Here is a 22500-nt window from a genome sequence, read left to right on the forward strand (position 1 = left end):
TTTCCGTGCGGTATTAGACATAATTTATACCCCCTTACGGCCGAAGGTAAAAACAAGCCCACGCGGCCACATGGAACATTTAACACAACACAAAGACGCCAACCGTACCTCAGTTTTACACGAAAATCCTTTACTACTGCCATAAAAAAACATCTAGATATCTTCGCTAGGCTCTAAAGGGCCTTTCTGTGTAATTCTATTTTATTAATTTTTTTTTTTTTTGGGTGATTTCGACTAAATTCCCTTTGTTTTTCCTCCTCACTGAACCACTACTTCCCGTCTCGCTGATTCTAGGTTAAAGGCTATTTCAGAGAATGATTTCATTGCAACCGATTCATTTATATATTTCTGAGGTAGAAAAAAACAGTAAGCACTAAAACTAGTTTTAGATTTTCAATCGCCCTCCAAATTCTGGGGTTTCCGAATTACTTACCGACTTCCTGTCGGACTGTCATTGTTATGGAAGCGACCAACCAAAAAAATAAGTCAAGTCCATTATCCCAGTGCCTTTCCGGGAGCTCACCCGCTGACCAAAAAGCCCGAGGACTCTAGGTACGAGTTTGGTTAGCCCGAAAGGAACTTGCCATTGAAATATAAACAACTGATGACGTCGCTGAGAAGCTAAGCCTTTTGGACTCAAATGACAGACGTATTCCCTTTCAAAGGTAGGAAGTTGGAGAGATCTTGAAAAAGACTCCGACAGTCATTAGGAATAAAGCGATGAATGGCGCCTGGCTCCTTCTGCAATGTGCAACTATTCTTTTTGTCTTTGCACGTGTACTTGGGAACCAAATTCCAAGTTGCGGCGATTGCTGTCAGAGCGCCTCGCACAAAAAACTCAACAATTCTCGCCGCAGCGTGAACAGTCTGTGGAATCCAGGGCAAACTCCTTTGTGTGACAATGGTCTAGTCTCCGGATGGTACCGTTTTACCAGCTTTGTCGGTGGGAAAATGCCCACTACTAAAGTCAACGTTAATCATTGTGGTACTCAGTATCCGATTTGGTTGGATGGTACAACAGGCACACATCCCACCAGCCCTAACGATTCAGTGGTTCATATTATGGCATGCATCAATATCGCGGGAACGGGTGGTGGATGTTCGTACTCGTTTAAGGTTGGCGTTAAGCTTTGTGAAGGAAATTTTTTCCTTTACTACCTACGCGATATTCTTGGCTGTCCTGCTGCTTACTGTGCCGGTAAGGGAGATCACTTTATTTATTTATTTATTTAACACGAAAGAAACCTTCAATCACACAAGAAAAACAACACATGAAGCGGTTATAAACATAGCGAAGCATTGCATTTTATGAAATCTGACTTGACGTTTCGTATGTGGCAACATACGTTTGTTACTTTTGAATATGTATGTTGCCACAGACGAAACGTCAAGTCAGATTTAATAAAATGCATTGCTTCACTATGTCTATAACCGCTTTATGCGTTGTTTTTCTTATAAAACTTCGATGGCCGAAGGCCTAGAGTCTCTATGCTTCAGTCACATAATGCCAAAAGCATGGTAACGTAAAGTGGTTAAAATAGATTATTTTTACAACGTTAATTTCCTTCCCTCGTATCCCTTGGGTCATCATGCCTATTTTCATGACGTCGGCAGAGTTCGTAAAATAATTACGTCACACAGGATCTCTTTCTCTGGTGACATTCCACGCCAATCACTGGAAATCATTCCCTGATGTCGGGAAAATGGCCTTTGACCCAGAATCAGCAAGATGGGAAGTAGCGGTTCAGCGAGGAGGAAAAGCAAAGGGAACTTAGTCGAAATCACCAAAAGAATAAAAAAAGTTTACACAGAAAGCCCCTTTAGAGCCTAGCGAAGATATCTGGATGGTTTTTTTATAGCAATAGTATAGGATTTTCGTGTAAAAATGAGGTACGGTTGGCGTCTTTCTGTTGTGTTAAATGTTCCATATGGCCGTGTGGGCTTGTTCTTACCTTCGGCCCTAAACTTGATTTCCGCTCTCAAAAATTACCGAAATTTACCGTGGAATTCAGTCGTTAGGCAGTGAATTTTTATATAGAGGAAAGCAAAGAAAATGATTTCATTATTAAAGCAGGAACCAGAAACATCAAAACGCGGACAATTCGAAACCTTTTATTTTCACTAACCCTGTAGGCAGTAAGATTAAATAACCAGGGAGCTCCGCTTTTAGGCTTGGCTAAATCTAAATCTTATTTTTGTGAATCCTCAAACTCGAAGCAACCTAGCAAGTTAATAGCAATAGTATAAAGAGTATTGACAAAGGAAATCGAACCAAATGCAACTTAAAATGTCATGCAAGCACTGTCACGCGCTAATGTTGGTTCCCCAAAGAAGCTTCAATTGGAGAATTTATCAGGATAATCCAAGATTAGCCCTGTCTTGGCTATGGGTTTCTAAAAAACAAAAACAAAAAAAATGGTGTAAGAAATTTTCAAAACACGACACCCCGGGAACGACACGCAGTAGAATTGCAACACCGCGGTATGCGGAAAGACTGAAAATCGCTTGGACGTTTTATTCTCCCAACAAGAGAATATTCACGGGCCACCAGTAGATTTCTTGAATGTTTGTGATGAAAGGTTAAGAATCCCTAGAAAGTATTTTTTATCGAAAAACGATGCGCACCCGCTAAGATTTTTACCCTTGGATTTACAGTAAAATTTAAGCGAAACAACCATGTTTTAGAGGGGGTTAATGTGGGGGCCTCTAAATTGTTTGTAAAAGCGAAATAAAAAGATCATTTATCGCTTTTTAGAAGGTTGGATGGTATACTTTTACGCGATATAAAAGATAGTTTCCCTTTTTTCATGTTCTTGCTTTGCGAGGCTGCTCAACATTCACAAAATTTGCTGATTTTGAGGGTGGCTTCCAGCCCCATCTGGGCAGAATCAGACAATGCTCGATTTCTCAAAAAATAAAATTCGCTGTAAATTTTTAACTTTATTTTCGAAAATACTTTTATATAGGGAATCTTTAGCTGAAATAAAATGGAGGTCGAACTTTTCGAACTGTCGGACGATGTTTGATACAGTATTTCGTCCTGAAGCGGTTGTTTTTAGAAAGATCCAGTGCTGAACAAGACTTTGGATGGACGAAAAAGCTATTATATTTTGGGTGGATTTTTGAGACTGCCTGAAGATTCACTTCTTTCGAAGGTTTGGTATTTTCGAAACATGGTAAACTCATAAACATGCAAAACCATACATGACTTGGGGATTGTAAATACTGTCGCCGCAACATTTCCGAATTCTAATTTTTTTCCAGACGAGTTTTCCACACAAAGTTTTATCTTGATCTATTTGTCATTAGTAATACAAAGTTTCAAAATCGTCAAAACATCAGATTTGAACAATTTCATTTGGTCATATAGTCATTTTTCTGCGATTACCTAATGCAGATCAAGGACATCGAAATAAAGCATTAATTAAAGGGGTAGTATCACGGGAATTACCCCTTTTATTTCGACCATAAAGTTACTAAACCAATTTTCAGTTACCGTTTCATTTTTAAACTGCTTCTGGATCACCGCAGTGGGCTAAAAATCGATCAAATTTTAAAAGAAGAATGAGCCACACTCATTTATTACGGAGTTCATGTAAGATGCAAGAGGAGATTTTGAAAACGTCGGCTCGACGTTTTCAATTTGGCATTCATTTTAATCTTGGCTACGCGTAACTAAAAACTCTTAAGAATTGTTTCTTTGAGCTAAAATAGCCGTTTTGAAGAAACTTTGGCCGTTAATTTTTGTTTTCCATCGGTAAACAGGTCTCCTTTGCTTTCCAGATTTTTACTAACAATCCATGACACTACCCCTTTAACATCAAACCGCGCAACAGTAGTGGTTTTTCATTACCTTATTCAGAAGAGACTAATAAAAATTACATCTAGCCAGAAACCGAGAATTTTAGCTCTTAGGTGGTTGCCAAAAGCATCCCCCTAGTGCGCTTTAAGTGCGCCAGGTGGCCGGAAGAAATTCCTTTAATGCTGTGCGACAAATTGACAAATTTCATTTTAAAAACGTACCGATTCTTGGTGCAAGAGACTTTACAATCCCTACAGTTCTTCAAGCCTGCAGGTAACAGACGGAAATATTTTTTTATCACATTGGCCAATGTCGTAGGTAATTTTGATTTTAGTTCGAAAGGGAAAGTGTGAAACACAAAGAAATGGGCATAAATTGTGTGTATATGGCTTTGTACAAACATACGCATATCTCTTGTAGCTGATTTCACCTGAACTTTCCAACTTTAAAGCGCTGTCTAAAGCAATGGTACACACCATAAATTCTGAACTGAATGTTAAGTGAGAAATTAGTTCCCTTCCAGAAAATGTGACCATTTCACCCTTTTGCGTTAGCAAATGAAGGAATTCCTGTAGGCAAATCAACCCCCGTACAAAATTACAGTGAAATAATAATTCACCCCTTACTGGCGTTTAAATGTCAGAATGACAAGCACACACTTCCTGACATAAAAAATGGATATAAAGCTGTCAGGTATTAAAAAGAAATATTCCTTAGTGGCTACATATTTTTACAACAGATTTTTGCAACGCAATATAAACGCGTTGCCTACATTGTTTGTGGTTTGTGTACGCCGCAGCTGTACGTTGTCGTTTACGCTGCTCACACTATGCAACATTTCGGACGTTGAATTTTCAGTTCATGCGGGTTTTTCTGAGGTCTGCACATTGAACGAAGTCAGATGTTGGCGTGAATATATTTTTTACGACACGGGTTTTAGAACGACGCAAACACACAATAGCTCCGTTTATACGAGAAAATAAGCCGCGGCTTACTTTTTTTTATTTTTTATTTTATTTATTTGTTGACGTTTTGGCAGCTATTCAGCTGATGTGGACTTGCTATACCCACCCACCCATATGCACACAGAGGACAGCCACAACACCGAGAACTTCGTCCCCTACTCTTCTCGAATAGTGTGTGGGTTCTTTAACGTCCCACACTCAGGGAACTAATGAACATGGAAGCTTATCGTCCTTATCCGAGAAGACTTGAAAGTCTAACCATTTGCAGATGTAATTACAAAGGTAGCACTTTCTCCTCAGTTATTTAAAGACCCTGAGTGTTGGTCCGGCCGGAGTCGAACTCACGACCTCCCGCATGGCAGCCCGGTAATCAACCAACTGAGCCACCGGTGCGCGGCTTACACAAGAAGCAAACAGCCTGCATAAATGGTACAAAAGATACATTTACGGCTTTCTCAAGCCGCGGCTTAACCTGGCCTGGGAGTTTTTACTCGTATAAATAGTTCCTTTTGCGTATTATGTACGCCGCTGCCAGAGTAAGCCGCAGTTTATTTTCTCTCGTATAAACGGCCCTATTGTCTCGTTTTTTGTAGTTAGTGCGAGCTTTGGTACGTTTTTGTCTACGCGATTCATAACATGCAACATGCACACATGCTTTGCTCTTAACTTTTTACGGCATGGGTTTTTAGAACGACGCATAAACATATTAGGGCCGTTTATACGAGAGAAAATAAGCCGCGGCTTACTCTGGCCGCGGCTTACATAAGACGCTAACACCCCGTATAAATGGTTCAAAATCTACGTTCACGGCTTTCTCATGCTGCGGCTTATCCTGGCCTGGGAGTTTACATTCGTATAAATAGTTCCTTTCGCGTATTATGTACGCCGCGGCCAGAGTAAGCCGAGGCTTATTTTCTCTCGTATAAACGGCACTATTGTCTTGTTTCACTTTGCTCATGTTTATGGAAAACGGTTCTTCCACAAGTTGGACCGCATAAAAATAAGCGACTTACAACCACTGAAACATGCAATAGTCGAATCCACACACGGATCGTAAAAGCGATTCACGAATTTTACGGATCGACGTTCGATTCGTGGGGACAGCTGTGCGACGGTAATGTAAATTGTAATGCATTTTTCGGGTCGACAGATCGTATCTTCGGGTCGTTTCACTTAGTGAGTATGAACGGGTATGCATGCCTTGTGAGGGCTGTTGGATATGACTTCCTCAGGTTTCCAGGCTACAATTTGGTAGATGAATGGCTTATTTTGTTGACAATTAACACACCAAATTTGGAAAAAATCAGAAGTAACACAATTTTCCGTGACGCTCTTTGTTTTATGGCTCCGTAAAATGAGTTTCTGGGTGATATAATTAATGAAATTCCTATTGAGTATGAATTTGCACCTTTGCATTTCAACTTCAAGAAAAACAAAGCATTTCCTTCAATATAAATAAAATATTCCAGTAAACACATTTAATATAGGGGTTGGGGATATCTGCGCCGTAGTCGGAAAGCGTTACCCTACATCCGTTTCCCAGAATGGATCCCTAAATGTACACGGTAACCTTAAGAATGTACCTTGATTTGGTCTCAATTAATTGCGCCAATTTACGAAAATAATTTTAATTTCTGATGTTGAAAACCTGAAAAATTTTACCAGTTAGTTAATATGAAGACTCTATTCAATTCAAAAGGAATTATAAACTAATATTTCCGGAAGATCATTCAGTGCCATTAGTACTACGATAGTTTCACCTTGTGTAACCGATAAAAATCTCCACAAAACACCGAATACCTTTTACGAAACCGATTACAACGACAATATGAAAGCTGTAACATGTACAAATGGCTTGATGCATACATGCATACCTAATTGACCCCTCCTAATAGGGCCAGTGAAACACAATCACGACAGAACAGAACATTCAACAGCAACTGTTAAGAATCCCAACTGGCCGGAGGGAAACCAGTTGGCTATTTACACGTGCAGCTGAGAAGTTGAACCAGGGACTACCAGGAACAAATTCAATGAGTGGTCAGAACGTATCTTTCCCCGGGCTCCCCGGATCTCAAGGGAAGCGCCCTAACAACTGGACTTAAATAGAAATCAACACTTAACCTTCAGCGAAACAAGGCGATCGGCAGTAGAAATTGTTTCGTCACCTGCGATTTCGGGAAACAAAGAAAGCAAACGCGAAAAGTGACAATGGCCATGACATGTGGATGTAATAGTATGACTATGACACCTGAATGACGCAGAATGAACGTGTGTCCACTAAAATATACCGTTATATTTTATATAAATCTACACTCTCCTAACCTTATTTAAACTAGCCAATGATAACAAACGTTACAGTTTGTGGATACGACGGAAAACAAACGGTCCCCATTTTATGACCTGGTCTGCCCCGACGGGGGCATCACACGTATTAATAATGACCACAATTGTTATTATTAATATAATCAGTATTTTCTTGTTAAATGTAGATAAACGGGGGACACTATAATTGTTTGATTTTGTTTGCCTTTAAGGGAGGTGACACTAAACTACAGAAAAACAATGGTTGCTAAGAAAGCTTTTTAGACAAAGGGCACTACAGAAAGGTTGCATGGATCGTTCTATAAAGTGACTTTTTCAATGAAAATCTGGTATCATTTCAATCATAAAGCGCATGCGCAACTAGTCCCAGTCCTCTCTGCCGTGCGTTTCAGTGAAAAACAGGTATAAGCTCTCAGGAAACGAAAGGAAGAGGCAATGTTTTCACTCGATGGGAACCGTCCCATCATTTTTTTGTAAACTGTTGCATGAATTTTTTTATTTGGACCAAAAATGGAACTGATATTTTGAAAACTGTATCAAAGGAGGGCCTTATGACGTCATGCTTTTTTTGAGAAATTATTTCTTTTTAAATCCATGCTACAGATTTTGTGTTGGAATTTTGTCATACTGTTGGGTCAAAAATTTATGAAAAACATGGGTAGCTTGCTGAGTTTTTAGGCATTTTCTCTTTTAGTCACGTGATTTACCAAATATGGTTGTGAATCGAACCATAGAAAGGAATGTGAAATAGAACACACTTAGCAATAAAGATTACTATGGAGGTAAATGAATTCGGGAAATGACTCTTTGAAGGAGTCCATAGCAACGGTTTGGTAATTAAGAGCTATCCCCTGGCTTAAACCTGTGGATGTTAAAAGATTTGGCTCCAGAAAGAAGAAAAAATATATTATTTTTTTATAATATTAACCTTTTCAGGGTATGTGTTGCTTCATCTTATTGTCATTCGCTATATGACAAATGAGAGAGCTAAACTACTTAAACTTGTAACTAACCTGACCTTTAAAAAGGATTTAATACTCTCGTAAATATGGCCATTTTGATAATGACTCTAAGTCAATTTTTTTTCCTTTTCTTTTCCACTTTTGCACGAAGCAACAATCTTGCAATGAAAGACGAAAATGTATGGAAAATGAATAACGTCTTCAAATTCACCGAGGCCCGCTATTCCTTAATGTTGCAAATCACGGATGCTGACGGCGCTATTTCCTATCTTACCAAAAATCTTCATCAAATTTACAAAATATAAGTGTTTCATGCATTTTTTTCCCCTTTACTTTTTAGGAGATGGTGTACCCTGCCCTTATGGAAAAACTGGATCCTCATTAGAGAATTGTAGTGCAGGTAAGACCCCCGGACACAATGTGACGCTATTTGGTCGAGTAAATCGTACAGTCTTCAGTACAATATAGACCAGTAAACTAAGTAACCAATTCTGAATTCCTTTTTGTCTTTCTCAAGGGCGACTCGGACGATACGATTGTTGCTTACGACTTTCAAATGCCACTAGCACTACATGATCGATGACCTTAGATCGCGTATCGCTCGCGATTCGCGAAAGCCTGTCGACATGATTTACTCGACTCGATTTGTGGCATAGGCTAGTCGCATGTGATGGTCATAATCAAAAATCGTAGAAAAGTAGAACCAATTACCTTTCCCAAAAAAATGCACTTAAACTTACTTTGACTTTGGAGGTGAATCATCTCAGAAGTACCCGATTCAGAATTGTTTGGAAATTGTCAGGGAAGCGCAAACTGCGAAAATTCAGCGAGGATCTGGTATTGTAGACAACAAGGAAGCGCAATATCGACGTTAGCCCATTTAATGCGCAGAATCATAAAACGGAAACTGATCCGACATGCACAGTTTATTGGCAGCGGTAGCAAATCAATAGTTTCTTCGTATAGCAGCAAACAGAAGCAAAGGTTAAAACTCGTTAATTGATTTACAAACCATGCAACTGTCACTGCAGCTGTGGCGCGAAATAAAATATAAAACTAACAGAGTAATGTGAGAAAAAAATGACAGATACTCCTCATCGTCGAAGGGGAACTCGGAAAACTGGCTCGAGCCCCAAATGGGATTTGAACCCACGATCCTCCGTGATCTAGCTACAGTACGGTTTGTCTAACCACTGAGCTACTGGAGACTCTGTGGGTGAGCAACGGTGAGATGTGGGTATAGATGACTACTGCATCACGCAGTCACATAGTCCAATTTGATAACCATATATGACACTTAACTGCATCGCGCAGCCACATTAAAAGGCATATCGGCGATAACACCTCGCTAAGTGCAACCTGCAGTCACATTAAGGCCTATCGGAGATGCAACCATCTCTGATATACCTTATTATGACTGCGCGATGATTGAATGAATTAATGCATGAATGAAACTTTATTTAGCCACGGCCAATTCATCAGCTATTTACAGAAAGATCAAAACTATAACTACACAACTATAACTATAACTATAACTATAACTATAACTATAACTATAACTATAACTATAACTATAACTATAACTATAACTATAACTATAACTATAACTATAACTATAACTATAACTATAACTATAACTATAACTATAACTATAACTATAACTATAACTATAACTATAACTATAACTATAACTATAACTATAAACTACACGATGTTAAAAAGCTGCTTTCCGTGAACGCACTTTGCTGATTGGGCACCTAGCCCCATAAGGAAAGGCATTCTACAGTGTGGCGCCACTATAACTAAAACTATTTTAAATTTGTACGTGGCAATCTAACTATAACTTTGTACTCGGGGTCCTTTAAGTTGTAGCTTGTATTTCGTTCAAAAAACTTCGATGCTAAATGGTCCGGAGCCATCCCTGTCATGCAAGCATTTGAATACCATGGTGGCCCTTTTGTATGTTTCGCTGGCGATTGAAGTTTTTCCACCCCAGAATTCCCTACAATTGGCCAACATCAACGTCATAAACGTCATTAAGATCATAGGCTAATCACGCGACCAGTAATGAAAACTGGACGATAAACAAAAATGTATTATATAAAGAACTCCAAACAACGAACTTCCCTTAGTCTCTCGGATGCATGCTATGGATTCCAATTCGTAAATAAATAAACCTTAAAGAGATAAACCTTAACGAAAGCCTTGTTCACACGGCATAAACTAACCTTTCGACCCGGATTCAAATTAACCCGGGTTAGCTATCGGCGTGTGAACGATGCTAACTCGGGCTCGACTTGGACTAAATCTAACCACCAGCCCAAAAACTAATGATTTCTCAGGACAAAAGTTAAATCCCGTCCACCAGAGGACGGGGTTTCTAATTTATTTTATTTTGTTATATTTTATTTTATATTTTTACAATCCCTAAAATTGAAAAATTAAACGAGACTTACCTGTAAGCTGAACTTTGATTGTAATTCTGTGAGTCACCTACTGCCACAGGGGATCACATGAGATTGCATCACGCATGCGCACGTCAGTCTTCAAAGCTTGAAATGTGAATGTTGCTAAGCGGGGTGATGCACGGTGTTGTTGTAAAAAATGTAGCGAGGTGATAATAAATGGACACGGTGCTCACCAGAGAGGTTTGTGCTAGCCCAGGGTGTGGGCATGTGATCCCTTGTGGCAGCAGATGACTCATAAGTAAGGTAATTCTCGTTTAATTTTTCAATTCCATTTCGTCACCACTACCACAGGGATCCCATTAGACTTCAAAGCCCAGACATTCACATGAGAAGAATAAATATAAACACGAGACATGTTTGATCAAGGATGATGTACTCCAGTGTACATGCTGCATACAGTATATCTGTGGTTGAACAGGAACAAACTCAATATCAGATAGGAAATACATGTTGAAGCTAGATAATTCTGGTCAATAACAAGGCAAAACGTGCATGCATTCACACAAATGTTAAGTGCAAATGTATCTAACAAATTTCAGTTCTATATTAAATGGTTAGTACGGATGTGTCAAAGCTACAGAGATTCCCTTTGTAAGGGCTTGTTGTAGGACTGGTCAAATTTCCTTTCAGAAGACCAGCCTGCAGTGTCCAGAATTACCTTAATGGCAACAGATACAGTTTTTTCTTTCGATTCTGCCGCTGCTCTGGTACTGTGAGGTTTGAAGGTGTTGATATCAACACCAGCACGTGACATAACCGAACGGGTTCAGCTTGATATCGTATCTCAAGAAGCACGGCCACGATGTTTTACATGGCTCAAGCAAAGCTTTGTTTTAGTACCTCGCAGCAACTTTGACCTCCGAAGAGATTCTTTCGGGTGAGTAAAAACAAAAAGGGATTGATCGTTAGGGTAGGTGCGTGAGTGTAGAGATAGCACTTTATATGTTGGTCTGCTTTGTTTAATGTGTCCTGGAAAGGCAAACTAAAACGAACTTTCTCTCTCTTTCATGTACTGTTTGTCTACCAGGTGCACTCTCCATCATCTTTGTGCTGAAACAATTAACATAGTTATTTTCAGAGTCTGAGATTTCAGGCTTAATTGAGTTGGCGGAAGTGATGTGGTACGGTACGGTGGCACAGGTGGATTTTTGCCTTGAATTGCCCTTCATGAAGCGGGAGGCAATAGGATGGCAACCCATGTTCACCTTGTTAAGAGAGATAATAATAGCCGATAAAGCACTTCTTGGCTGTGTTTATGGTGGTGTATGACAACCATTGTTTATGCAAACTCACTAGGAAATCCAATACTTTATTTATGGATGGATTGCACAAATCAATTTTCCATTTAGAGCAAAAGTCATGCCATTGCTTGATATACGAGGCATACTGTATTTGGGTCTCATTTGACCATGATTGTAGCAAAATGTTGGTAGCTTTGCTCGAAGTCGCTCTCTGCTGAAGAGACTCCCTGATACTTTTCAAACCTTTAGTTGCAGTTTTCTGCTGAGAGGGTGAATTGCATTGCTGTGGGACAGATAAAAGAGACTGTCCGACTGTAGAAGTGCTAGAGGGTGGTCTGTCAGAAGATCCAGAAGGAGGGTAAACTAGGGTTGTGTTGTTCATAATGGAAAGATAACAAGACCTCCTGTTGATTGACCTTGTTCGATCTTCTATCAACACTTGCCAATGAGACTAAAAAAGGCGGAAAGACATAAAAATAATGAAGTTGCCAATTCACGAAAAGGGCATTGATAAACTGTGCCCCAGGGTGAGGTCTTCATGACACATATTTTACAATCTTACAATTAAGTCTAGAGGCAAACAGGTCAATTTCAAACATCCCCCATTCTGTCTGTACAACATTAGAAAATCTTGTGAGATAATGACCATTTTGTTGACTCTTTTAATGCTCTAGATTCCTTTTCTGCTGGTATGTTATCAGACCCTGGAATATGATGTTGGGTGACTTTTGCTGTTTCGTAACAACCCTGGATCAGGTCGCTATTCGTTGCCGTGATACACGGTGATGTTTCGGACTTTAGCCGTCGCTGGGAGTCGAGCAAGCAATTGGCCTCGGTTAAGTCCAAAGAGTTGGGGGTCCAAACTGAAATACCGTCTTCACCATTTCTGCATACCGGTCAGGTAGCAAAAGAATATCTTCTCTCAGATTATTGAAAGCTTCAGTTTGGGCTTTCGAAGCTGTGACAAGTTGTGTGAGAGAGCTTTGTAAGCTACGGAGGATGCCCGCCATTTCGGTCAAACTGTTTATCTCCTCAGTGGTGCAATTTTCTGCGCTGTAATCTAATTTCTTAGGGTTGTCTTCGCCCATAACCTTCAGAGATGTGAAGTGAGAGCAGTATTGTCGAAAATAGACAGAACGTTTTCCAAATTCCTTCGGTAAAATGTCACTGCTTCGAACTGGCAGCGCGAGCCGATAAGCACTGACGTGCGCATGCGTGATGCTATCTCATGGGATCCCTGTGGTAGTGGTGACCAAATAGAATACACTTCACAGATTTACAGATCAAACTCCTTGACTTAACTAAAGCCTGGTTTCAGTATGATCTGCAACGGTCTGCAATCGGTCGGCGAAACGGTCGTAATGGTCAAGAATATTGAATTTAGTTCTACTTTCCCTACCATTACGACCGTGTCGCAGACCGTTGCAGATCATATGGAAACCAGGCTTAACAGTTAGTCCAGAACACCAAAATATGGCACTCGAAGAAACCTATTCCATTTTTCTTACAAAAGCAGTTTGAGTATTTGTCATGACCGAAATGTATTTTTCCACTCTTCTTTTTTTTGTTAAACAGAATTAATATAGTCTGCGAATTGAAACTTTATATTTTCCTCAAGCACATTACTACAAAGAATATACTTCCCGATAAGGATTTAGTTGTTGAGGATTGACGAAAACAACCAACCGTTCAGCACACCAAGTGCAATTTATTTTTCGGAAAGTTCGGATATTTCTTTCCGAATGGAGTGAGTTATACCAATTGGTAAATCCGCGCCATAATGATGTCTGGCGATTACGCATGAGTAGAATAGATGCATCGTAGTTTGCTCAGTACTGGTGCAATAAAGACATGCAATATGGGTTTTTGTTTTCATTTTATATAAAATGTTGTTTTTATGAAGAATGTTATGGATTATTGTAAATGGTTTGAACCAAGGAGTCATATCATAATTAAGTAAAGTAAGATCGTCTGTGTGAGTGTAGTCCTGAGGAGGACTGTTTGAGATGACATTGACTGACGTTTCGACAACCTGAGCGGAAGTCATTTTCAGAGTCCAGTGATTTGCCATGTAGGTGCTTTAAGAACTCCGGTCGTAGATGTGCTTGGTCCACTTATTCGTGATGTTATTGGTCAACTGTCAGTTGAGCCTATAATAGATGTAGTTGGCTGGAAGACTAAACATGCAGTGATTGGTGCGTTTCCATCCGTCTATAGGTCTAAGGTATATACGTGTATCGTAGAATACGTCGGGCTGTGCTGTGATAGAGTAAATCAGTGTGTTCTTTGTCTGTTAATGTCATCGATGAGTCGTTTGTAGGGTGCGGGAAGTTGTAGGCATCGGGTTATTGGTGTCTGTTCTAAGTTAGTAAACTAGCTTCCAGTATGATCCGTGCGTAGTAGTCAGTGCTGTAGGAAACATATGCAGCAGAGTCCCAGTCGATTTCCAGTCCATTCTCAATCGATTCGAGGATAATCGTAAGATTCCTTTTCTTGAATGCTTGGTCATCCTTGACAACAACAGACTACAGACGACGGTTTACAGGAAATCCACCCACACTGACAGATTCCTTGACGAATCATCTTACAACCCTACGGCACACAAGGCTACAACAATACGGACTTTAACGAGACGCGGGCTACTGGTTTCTGACTCACACGACAGCTTAGCAGACGAACATAAGTACTTAGATAATGTTTTTAGTATGAACAACTACAATTGCGACTTCGTTACACGCAACACTTACCATACAGAACCTAACGCAACAAAGAATAACCTGACACCTACCACTACAGTGACTATACCCTACATCAAAGGAACTTCTCAGATTATCGCTAGGATCCTACAGCCTTGCAACATCCGTGTTGCTCACACACGCATCACTACCTTACGAAAACTACTAACGTCAAAGACAATGACCAACCTAAGGACAGATAAGGAGCAGTCTTTACTTAAAGCGAATCTTTTTAGACTAGCTTTTGATATGTAATGTTTTTAAGTTACTATGCAATAATCAGAAACCCATAAGGGTTGAAACGTGTAACGCGCGTTCACAGCTTCCGAATAGTCAGTGCGAACTGACGGATTTTCAAACTTTCCGTATTGAACAAGAAATCGGAATGGGTAAGACCTACACTTATCGTTTGCTGTGGTTTATGCCGGTTTTCTTACATTTTTACCCCTTTATTCCCCGGGGCTTTATTATAATTACAAAGAGTGCATGCAAGCATGAATGCCTGCATGCACTCTTTTGATTAAACAAGACAAAGGGTCGAATTAAACCTCCTGAGTATTACCGCATGATCTTTATTGGGAATACAAAATGTACAAGCGTATAAAGCTTGCTGCACACTTGAGGAAAGAGCTGAGCAAACTGCCTCGCGAGGCGGTTTGCTCAGCCGTTTCCTCACGTGTGCGGGGAAATTGTGGTGAGAAATTCGCCTCACGAGGCCGTGAGGATAAAATCAAATTCAAATTCCTCAATGTGTGCGGCCATCATGAGAATCGAGCTGAGCTTGGTTTAGTCAAGCATCCAATAAAAATACATGGCATACTCACGTGACTCCAGCGGTTTAGGATGGTGTCGGAGGAAGAAATTCCGACGTCACTGAGGTCACGTGAGAATGCCATGTATTTTTATTGGATGCTTCATTGACCAAGCTCAACTCGATTCTCACGATGGCCGCACACAATGAGGAATTTGCCTCGCGAGGGGAAAAATATCAAACATGTATGATTTTTTCCTCACGGCTTCGCGAGGCCAATTTCTCACCAAAAGTTCCCCACACACGGTGAGAGAACGGCTGAGCAAACCGCCTCGCGAGGCAGTTTGCTCAGCTCTTTCCCCACCGTGTGCGGCGGGCTTAAGGTCTAGTGTCGAGAGCCAGGAAAAGAACAAGAACAATATTTGGACTTGCCCTTTCGGTGGTGGACAAAACACTGAGCCCCAGTCCATGGACTACCCCGATGAACTACCCAAATGGACAACCCTAAAAATACTATTTCGAATGAGTACTGTTGATCTAAGTGTAAGCAGCATCTCAAATTGTGCTTACTTAAGCCTCAACACCCATTTTAAACAGCATTGTTCAACAGTATTTAAGCGTAAGAACCGATTTTAAAAGGAAAGCACCAGATAACATCGACCTAAACCTTAGTGAGCCATCGATATGTCAACGGGGTCATTTCGTTTTCGCTCCCTGCTCGCTCTCTCGCTTCTGATCGATCGCGGCGAGGATTATTTCAGTCATAAAATGGTCAATAGACCGGTCATTTTCGAGACGTTACAATTATTTCCTTCGTGTCATATATTATCCCAGGTTGGGTCCTGTTGTTAGCGAATTGATTTTCAGTCTTTCAACTTGCAGCTAACAAATTTCCGGCGCTCTTCCCACGGTAGGAACGGGTGTAAAGAAAATTAAAGAAAAAAAAAAGAGAGTTAATAATTAAAAGTTCCACTTTGTGAGCGGCATATGTGGCTCATCAGGTTTTAGTGCTTTCCATTTTAAAAAGGTTAGCTTTCAATTAGTGTTGTGATGGCTGATTACTTCATGTACGGCAAGTGAAGTGAAACCATGGCCGTATGGATGAAAATTTTGGGAAGTCAGGATGGTTTAGTGGTCATCAACCGTGCCTCCCACCTCTGTGACCCGGGTTCAACTCTGGCCCGGGTCGTATGTGGGCTGAGTTTCAGTCGATCTCAATCTGACTCCGAGAGTTTTTCACCGGGTACTCCGGTTTTCCTAGCTGCCTAGCCCGCAGCACAGCTCCTTTGGTCCGACCTCGTTGAGCTGCGCTCTCAATAATTCAGTCTCCGACTGCGAGAAAGGGCAATTAGTAGGTCAGATATTATTATTTTATTATTATTAATTATCAAGGTATGTGCAATGTAAGTATTATAATCAATTCAGTTCTTTCAATGGCACTCATTTGAAATGACATTTTTAATAGTTAGTCCATTTTAGGGTAGTCCATTTGGGTAGTCCATGGACTGGGGGTTAGTGCTTTGTCCACCACCTGCCTTTTCAGTTGGTCGCAAAATATTCAACATAGCTTGGATTAACAGACACTCCGCTTTGTCTTATTTGCAAAATACAATGTTGAAAAGGCAAAAAGAAGTTCTCCAAACTTTCATCGTGTGCTCTAGCTAGACGATTATAATTCAATAACATAACGCTAACAACAGGAAACAATACAACGTCCGCCATTTTGGATTAATACACCAGTTTACCAGTAGGTGCAAGTAGACGCTCCAGAGAAAGTTTGTTTACGACTGTACGCTTAAGTGATTGACAGCTTTGTCACGATCTGTTACTATATTGGTCAGTTATTGTGGCGTCACATGTAACCGGAAGCTCATAAGGAAGTGCCCAGGCAGTTACCAAGAAAAGGCTGGTTTTCGGACAGACGGTTTTTCCCGCCCTCTCTTTCGCGCCATCCACCCCGTTTTTTTTTGTCACCCAACCGCAGACATATCCCATGCTCTTCCAATATGGCGTCTGATACGTGTTTCACGGCAACAATCTACCGCCTGCAAGCAGGCTAAAATAAACGTTATTATTAAATAATATTTTCCAAATGGTATTGATAGCACAAGTGTTTCAATCATTTTTTAAAATACAACCACAAATTCAAAATTAACATGTAAATAACTTAAAAGTAACTTGTTTCGATATTTCAAACATCATCATCAACCGTAGTGCCGGAGTATAACAGTAATTTTTTTACAAGGTGATCCGTATATAGAGCTATTAATGCAATGATTCCATAATTTTCGTTACAATTTAGAAATTCAAACTAACCAACAATATTATAGAAAATAAAATCTCTCATACATTTCACAATATTTTCTGAAAAGATCATATACACATATAAAGAGGCTTAAGGACGTTCGTGCTAATTGTTTGTTTGCAACGTTACTGCACAGGTAACGCAACTGTAATATGCCACGCGTTACTTCGAGCATTAATGAAGTTGAGGTTTTAAAACCTTTGCAACAACCGTGAACGATAAGTCTTGAACAGCGTTGGATCAGAGAAGATCATGATCAGTCAAAATTGATTAAAAAATATTTATGAAAGTCAAATAGACTACTTCACGACTAATATTCGCGTTGTTTTATCAGCCGTGCACTATTCTACTTGATTTTCAGAAATATTTCTCAAGCATTAGTGAAAATAACATGGCGACAAAAACACCAGGAAAAAAAAAATCCAGGCCGGCACAAGAATGGCACATTTATTTCCTAATCATCATGAAACGTTAAAGAAGTGAGCGGGAGGGTGGAAAAGCTCTGGAAAAGTTAGCTGATCGAGTACTAGCTGAAAGTTTGGAAAACTCGAGGACGGTCCGTTGAGTAAATATTATGGGGCTGTTTGTTTCAAATGTTTTTATTACCCTACGGACTTAAGTTCAAAGTGAATGCCTGTTTTTTAAGTTCCTTTCCTTTTCTTTCGTGAAAATGGAGCAGAATTGTATTTTCGTCCACCTGCGGGGAAAGAGCCAGCGATTAAATTTCACAAAAAACCACACTCCAGAAGATGAGCATAACCGCAATGGAGAGATATTATCCAAAACACTAATCAAATGAAGATGACGTCTGCTTTGAACTTTATTGCTATTCTCGAGAACGTTAATTTATTTTTTTTTAAAATAAAAGCCTTTCATCCCTTCAAAAATCGATCCTGTCTTGGGTTCCAGTCCGTCCCCGACAAGTCACGCAAAAACGTGACAAACGAAATTTTCCAAGAGCTTTGCAACATCACATCCATTTCAGATCACCGGTGACTCCTATTTTTTTAATCATGAATCACTTACTTTACTTACTATCTACAAAATATGACAAAATGAAAAAAAAATCCCACCATAAGAAGGTATCTTTTTTATTTTTATTGTTCTTTTCTCGTGCCTTCGAATTCCGGAAGTGGTTGGAAGAGCTTCCGAAAACGCTCGTCCAGGATGAACTCTACTGTTGGCGGCAGCCCTAGCGGCATGCAATTATCGAAAAACCTCACTCCTAAAAACCTATGCACGCAAACCTTCACTCTAACAGTTTCTTTTTATGATTTTTGACGGATGAGCAGATGAATCTACATCTCGTTTTCGTGACCGATTTAACGAAATTAAGGCATTTTTCCACTGCCATTTTCTCCGAAACAAAGCCGGTGCCCCCCCCCCCCCCCCTTTTTTTTTTTGGAGTAAGTACTTTATAATCTAACTCTAGGGGAGAAATGAATAAAATTTCACGGTAGGAAGATTTTGGCGCGAACGCCCTTAAGGTAATTCCCTTGAAATTGTTCTACTATCAAACTTGTTTGGAAACTTGCCATAATAACATTCATGATGTGAAAATTAAAAGAATGCAAAGAAAAAAAAAAATAAGGGGTCACCGTGCTTGTTTACGCGTCAGCATGCTCTTAAAATAGGGTAATTTTACTGGTTGCGCGTTAAAAATTCGAATCATCTTCATACAGAATTAAGTCTTGGTTACTTCAAAGACACGAAATTTTATTTTGAAAATAAAGCTTCTTTTATTCACATGAGCAGTATTGCTTCATTGACGCCGTTTTTGATTGCCTGGTTGTAGTAGAAATAGTGCACGTTTTTGGACAGTTCCGTGGTTAGCTTGAAGTCCTCGCCCTGGCCAAAATACACCCAGTACGGAACTTTTTTTCCAAAAAAAGCATGTTCTACTATCAATATTTTTTTCATCTTCAAATATGTTCTTTATTAGACTGTTCTTAGCAAATACCTACAAAAAAGTTCGGAGGTCACCGTCCTCGTTTCAGAGAAAAGGAGCAGTTATGTCGCTATCGGGTTTAGTTTAAGGGAAATCTCGTACGTTTTGTAAACGCACGTGCTCATGTGAGCGAGCTAATGACATGAAAATCGTGCGCAGTAGGGATGCGCAATCCTCTAAGGAGGCTGGAAAGGATTTTCAGCTGAGCGCGCTGGAGTAAGCCACATACGCAATTCTAAAAGCTGCTCGCGTCAGCTTATTATTCAAAATGGGTCACCAGAAATAAACAAATACCGCTAATTTCGCTCACTTTTCTTCTAATTCCTATCTATATAGAGTATAAATAGGCATCTCCTATTCACGAAAACCACGAAAATTGTACGCGAACGGTTTAATGGTCACTTAAACCTGTTTCTGTTGGCCTGTAGCTCCACTCGCGCGAGCACTCGAATGAACGGGTGACGCATACATAAATGCTGATCTTGTAACCCCCTCATTTTTCAGATTGTGCAACTTTACTCGTTTATGTCGCTGCTTCTGGACCGTGAATTTCTTTTATTATTTTTTTTTTGCATGTTAGCTTAGATTAATTTAAAACGTCTGTCTTTCAAATTAGATTAAAAATAGAGACATTTCAAAAAAACGGATTTTTCTGAAAACTGCTGACCTACAGATTTTGTTGAATTTGAAATATTTTAGAGAATATTTCTAACATTATCTGGAAATTCTGAATCGAATTGGAAGATTTCAGCGTCCCGTCTTTTCAAAAAAGACAATATATCTTGATTTTAAGGCGCAAAGAAATGCCTTATGTCGTTGCCATGGTAACGCTTTTTTGGAGGAAAATGTAATGTGACAAATTTATGATGGGTACTTAATACCCTGGCCAAATTTCGTCTTGATATGATTACCCTGACTGTATCTAAAGACAGAATATATTTATTTGTTTAAAAACAGAGAAACTATTTTGAGCCTCCTTAAGGGTCAATTCGATACAAAGTGACCCCTTAGCCTCGTTTATGTGGCAAAACCGCTGATAACTCCGATAAGGGCTATTACAGCAATGTTAACAAAGATACAAATAAACTATAATATAGAATAACGGATCAGTGTTTGGTGACCAAACTAGCAATGCAAAGAAAATTACACTAATGTTTATAAATAAAAAAAAAAAACCCGTCGTTACTTAATAATAATAATAATAATAATAATAATAATAATATTAATAATAATAATAATAATAATAATATTAATAATAATAATGATGATGATGATGATGATGATGATGATGATAATAATAATAAATGACAAAGTTAATAATTAATGACAAAGTGGCAGCTGTCATACACTGGAAGCTCTGTGAAGGATTCAGATTTGAAATGGGAGCAAAATGGTATGATCACAAGCCTCAGCTTGAGCTTGAATCAGAAGCGTTCAAGTTGCTGTGGGATTTTAAGATCCAGACAAACCATCGAGTTGACCACAAAAAAAAAACTGATATTGTTGTTCTTGATAAGCAGTCAAGATCATGTCTCATAATAGACGTAGCCTGCCCCTTTAAAACCAGGGTCAAGAACAAGGAGCAAGAGAAGGATGAAAACTATCAAGACCTTATTAAAGCGAGAAATTGGGCGTGTGTGGAACTGTCATGAAGTGAAGATTATCCCGATCGTCATTGGGGCTTTGGGGGCATTTTCTAAGGGACTTCTTAAAGGTCTTGAGGCTTTAGAAATGACATGTGCATTCGATCTGTTAAAGAAAGCGTGTCTGCTAGGTTCTGCAAGAATACTCAGGAAAGTCTTGGATACTTAATTGGACTGCATGGTTGATGTTAAAAGTGAAATGGTGAAGGGTTTCCCAACAGTCTGGGCACCTTAGGTCTAGGGAGGAGACCAGATACTATTATTACTATGATTATTATTATTATTAGAATAACTATATAAGTGAAGGAAAACAGAAGAACAGAAAAAGTTGAACAAATACCAGTATTTGAAGCGTGAGATTTGTTGGTTATGGGATTGTAGTACTGTGAGAGTGGCACCACTTGTAATTGGACCGTTGGTCAGCTGGGAATCTGACAATTATGAAGAACAACCAGGTCTCGTCGTTGTCTTCGTCGCCGCAGCCGCTGTCGTCAATCCCCATTTGAGCAAAGTAAGCAGTTGTACAGAATCCTGGAAAATCCTGCCTTGGACGCGGAAAAATGGAGAATAACCACAATAATATAAGAAATTGAAGAAAGGATCGATAGAACCTTATTTGGCAATTAAAGATAAGTAAGATTAAGAATTCTTTGAAGAAATTTTAGACAGCACAAGTTACTAGAATCCAAATTAAATTTGTCTAATTTGCGCAATGGACAAGGTGTCATTTTACTTTTCCTTGTTAATCATTCCTTTAATGATATTAATTTTTAGTCTATGCAACATTCATTTTATATTATGTTCTTTGTTAGTACCACAGAAGTTTCCAACCCGTTACCTTGGGTATCCTGTGATATCTGCGAAGGACGAAGACGAAGTCGAAGAAGTCTCTTTGTGGTGCAATGTATCAGTTAATGAAAAAATAAGACAATGGAAGAATGTGACATATCAGATTGAATGGTACGCAGACGGCAAGAATAAAAAAACCGACTGGAATCCAAAATTAGTCGGCGAAAATATTACGTCTGAGTTGTCCGGAAAATTCAGTACAAGTTTACCACACTATGAGCCGGGACAATGGGTAAGACTTTTTTAATCTCTTATCCCCAATATTTATACAGTCAATCAGTCAACTATTTATCCCGATGATGGTAGCGATTACGTTAAAGATGACGATGACAAAACATACACTAAAATATATACTTTGTCTCCCCATGAATGGTGGGATTCTGGTTTCCCAGCTGAAAATTCCGCATTCCGTGTCCTTCGATTTTAAATTCCCGACTTCGTAAGATTCCTGCTTTTAGTAGGATTCAATATTTCATACCTCAAATACAACAAGTATAACAAGAGAA

General features: G+C 39.4%; 1 protein-coding gene across 5 annotated transcripts in view; it reads left to right on the forward strand.

The window, feature by feature from the left end:
- The first annotated feature begins 574 nt into the window (after positions 1–574).
- LOC138000490 (von Willebrand factor D and EGF domain-containing protein-like) overlaps positions 575–22500 on the forward strand; it is a 166008-nt gene continuing 144082 nt past the window's right edge. The window contains exons 1-3 of one of the 5 annotated variants that reach the window (XM_068846948.1): positions 575–1198; positions 8395–8454; positions 21958–22226. In XM_068846948.1, the coding sequence (XP_068703049.1) occupies positions 721–1198; positions 8395–8454; positions 21958–22226 (807 nt within the window). In that variant the 5' untranslated portion in view covers positions 575–720. The remainder of the gene's footprint in view (positions 1199–8394; positions 8455–21957; positions 22227–22500) is intronic. The other 4 variants (XM_068846949.1, XM_068846946.1, XM_068846947.1 and 1 more) reach the window with 4 other exon arrangements.

The sequence above is a fragment of the Montipora foliosa genome, chromosome 4, assembly GCF_036669935.1.
Source record: "Montipora foliosa isolate CH-2021 chromosome 4, ASM3666993v2, whole genome shotgun sequence".
Taxonomy (NCBI): Eukaryota; Metazoa; Cnidaria; class Anthozoa; order Scleractinia; family Acroporidae; genus Montipora; species Montipora foliosa.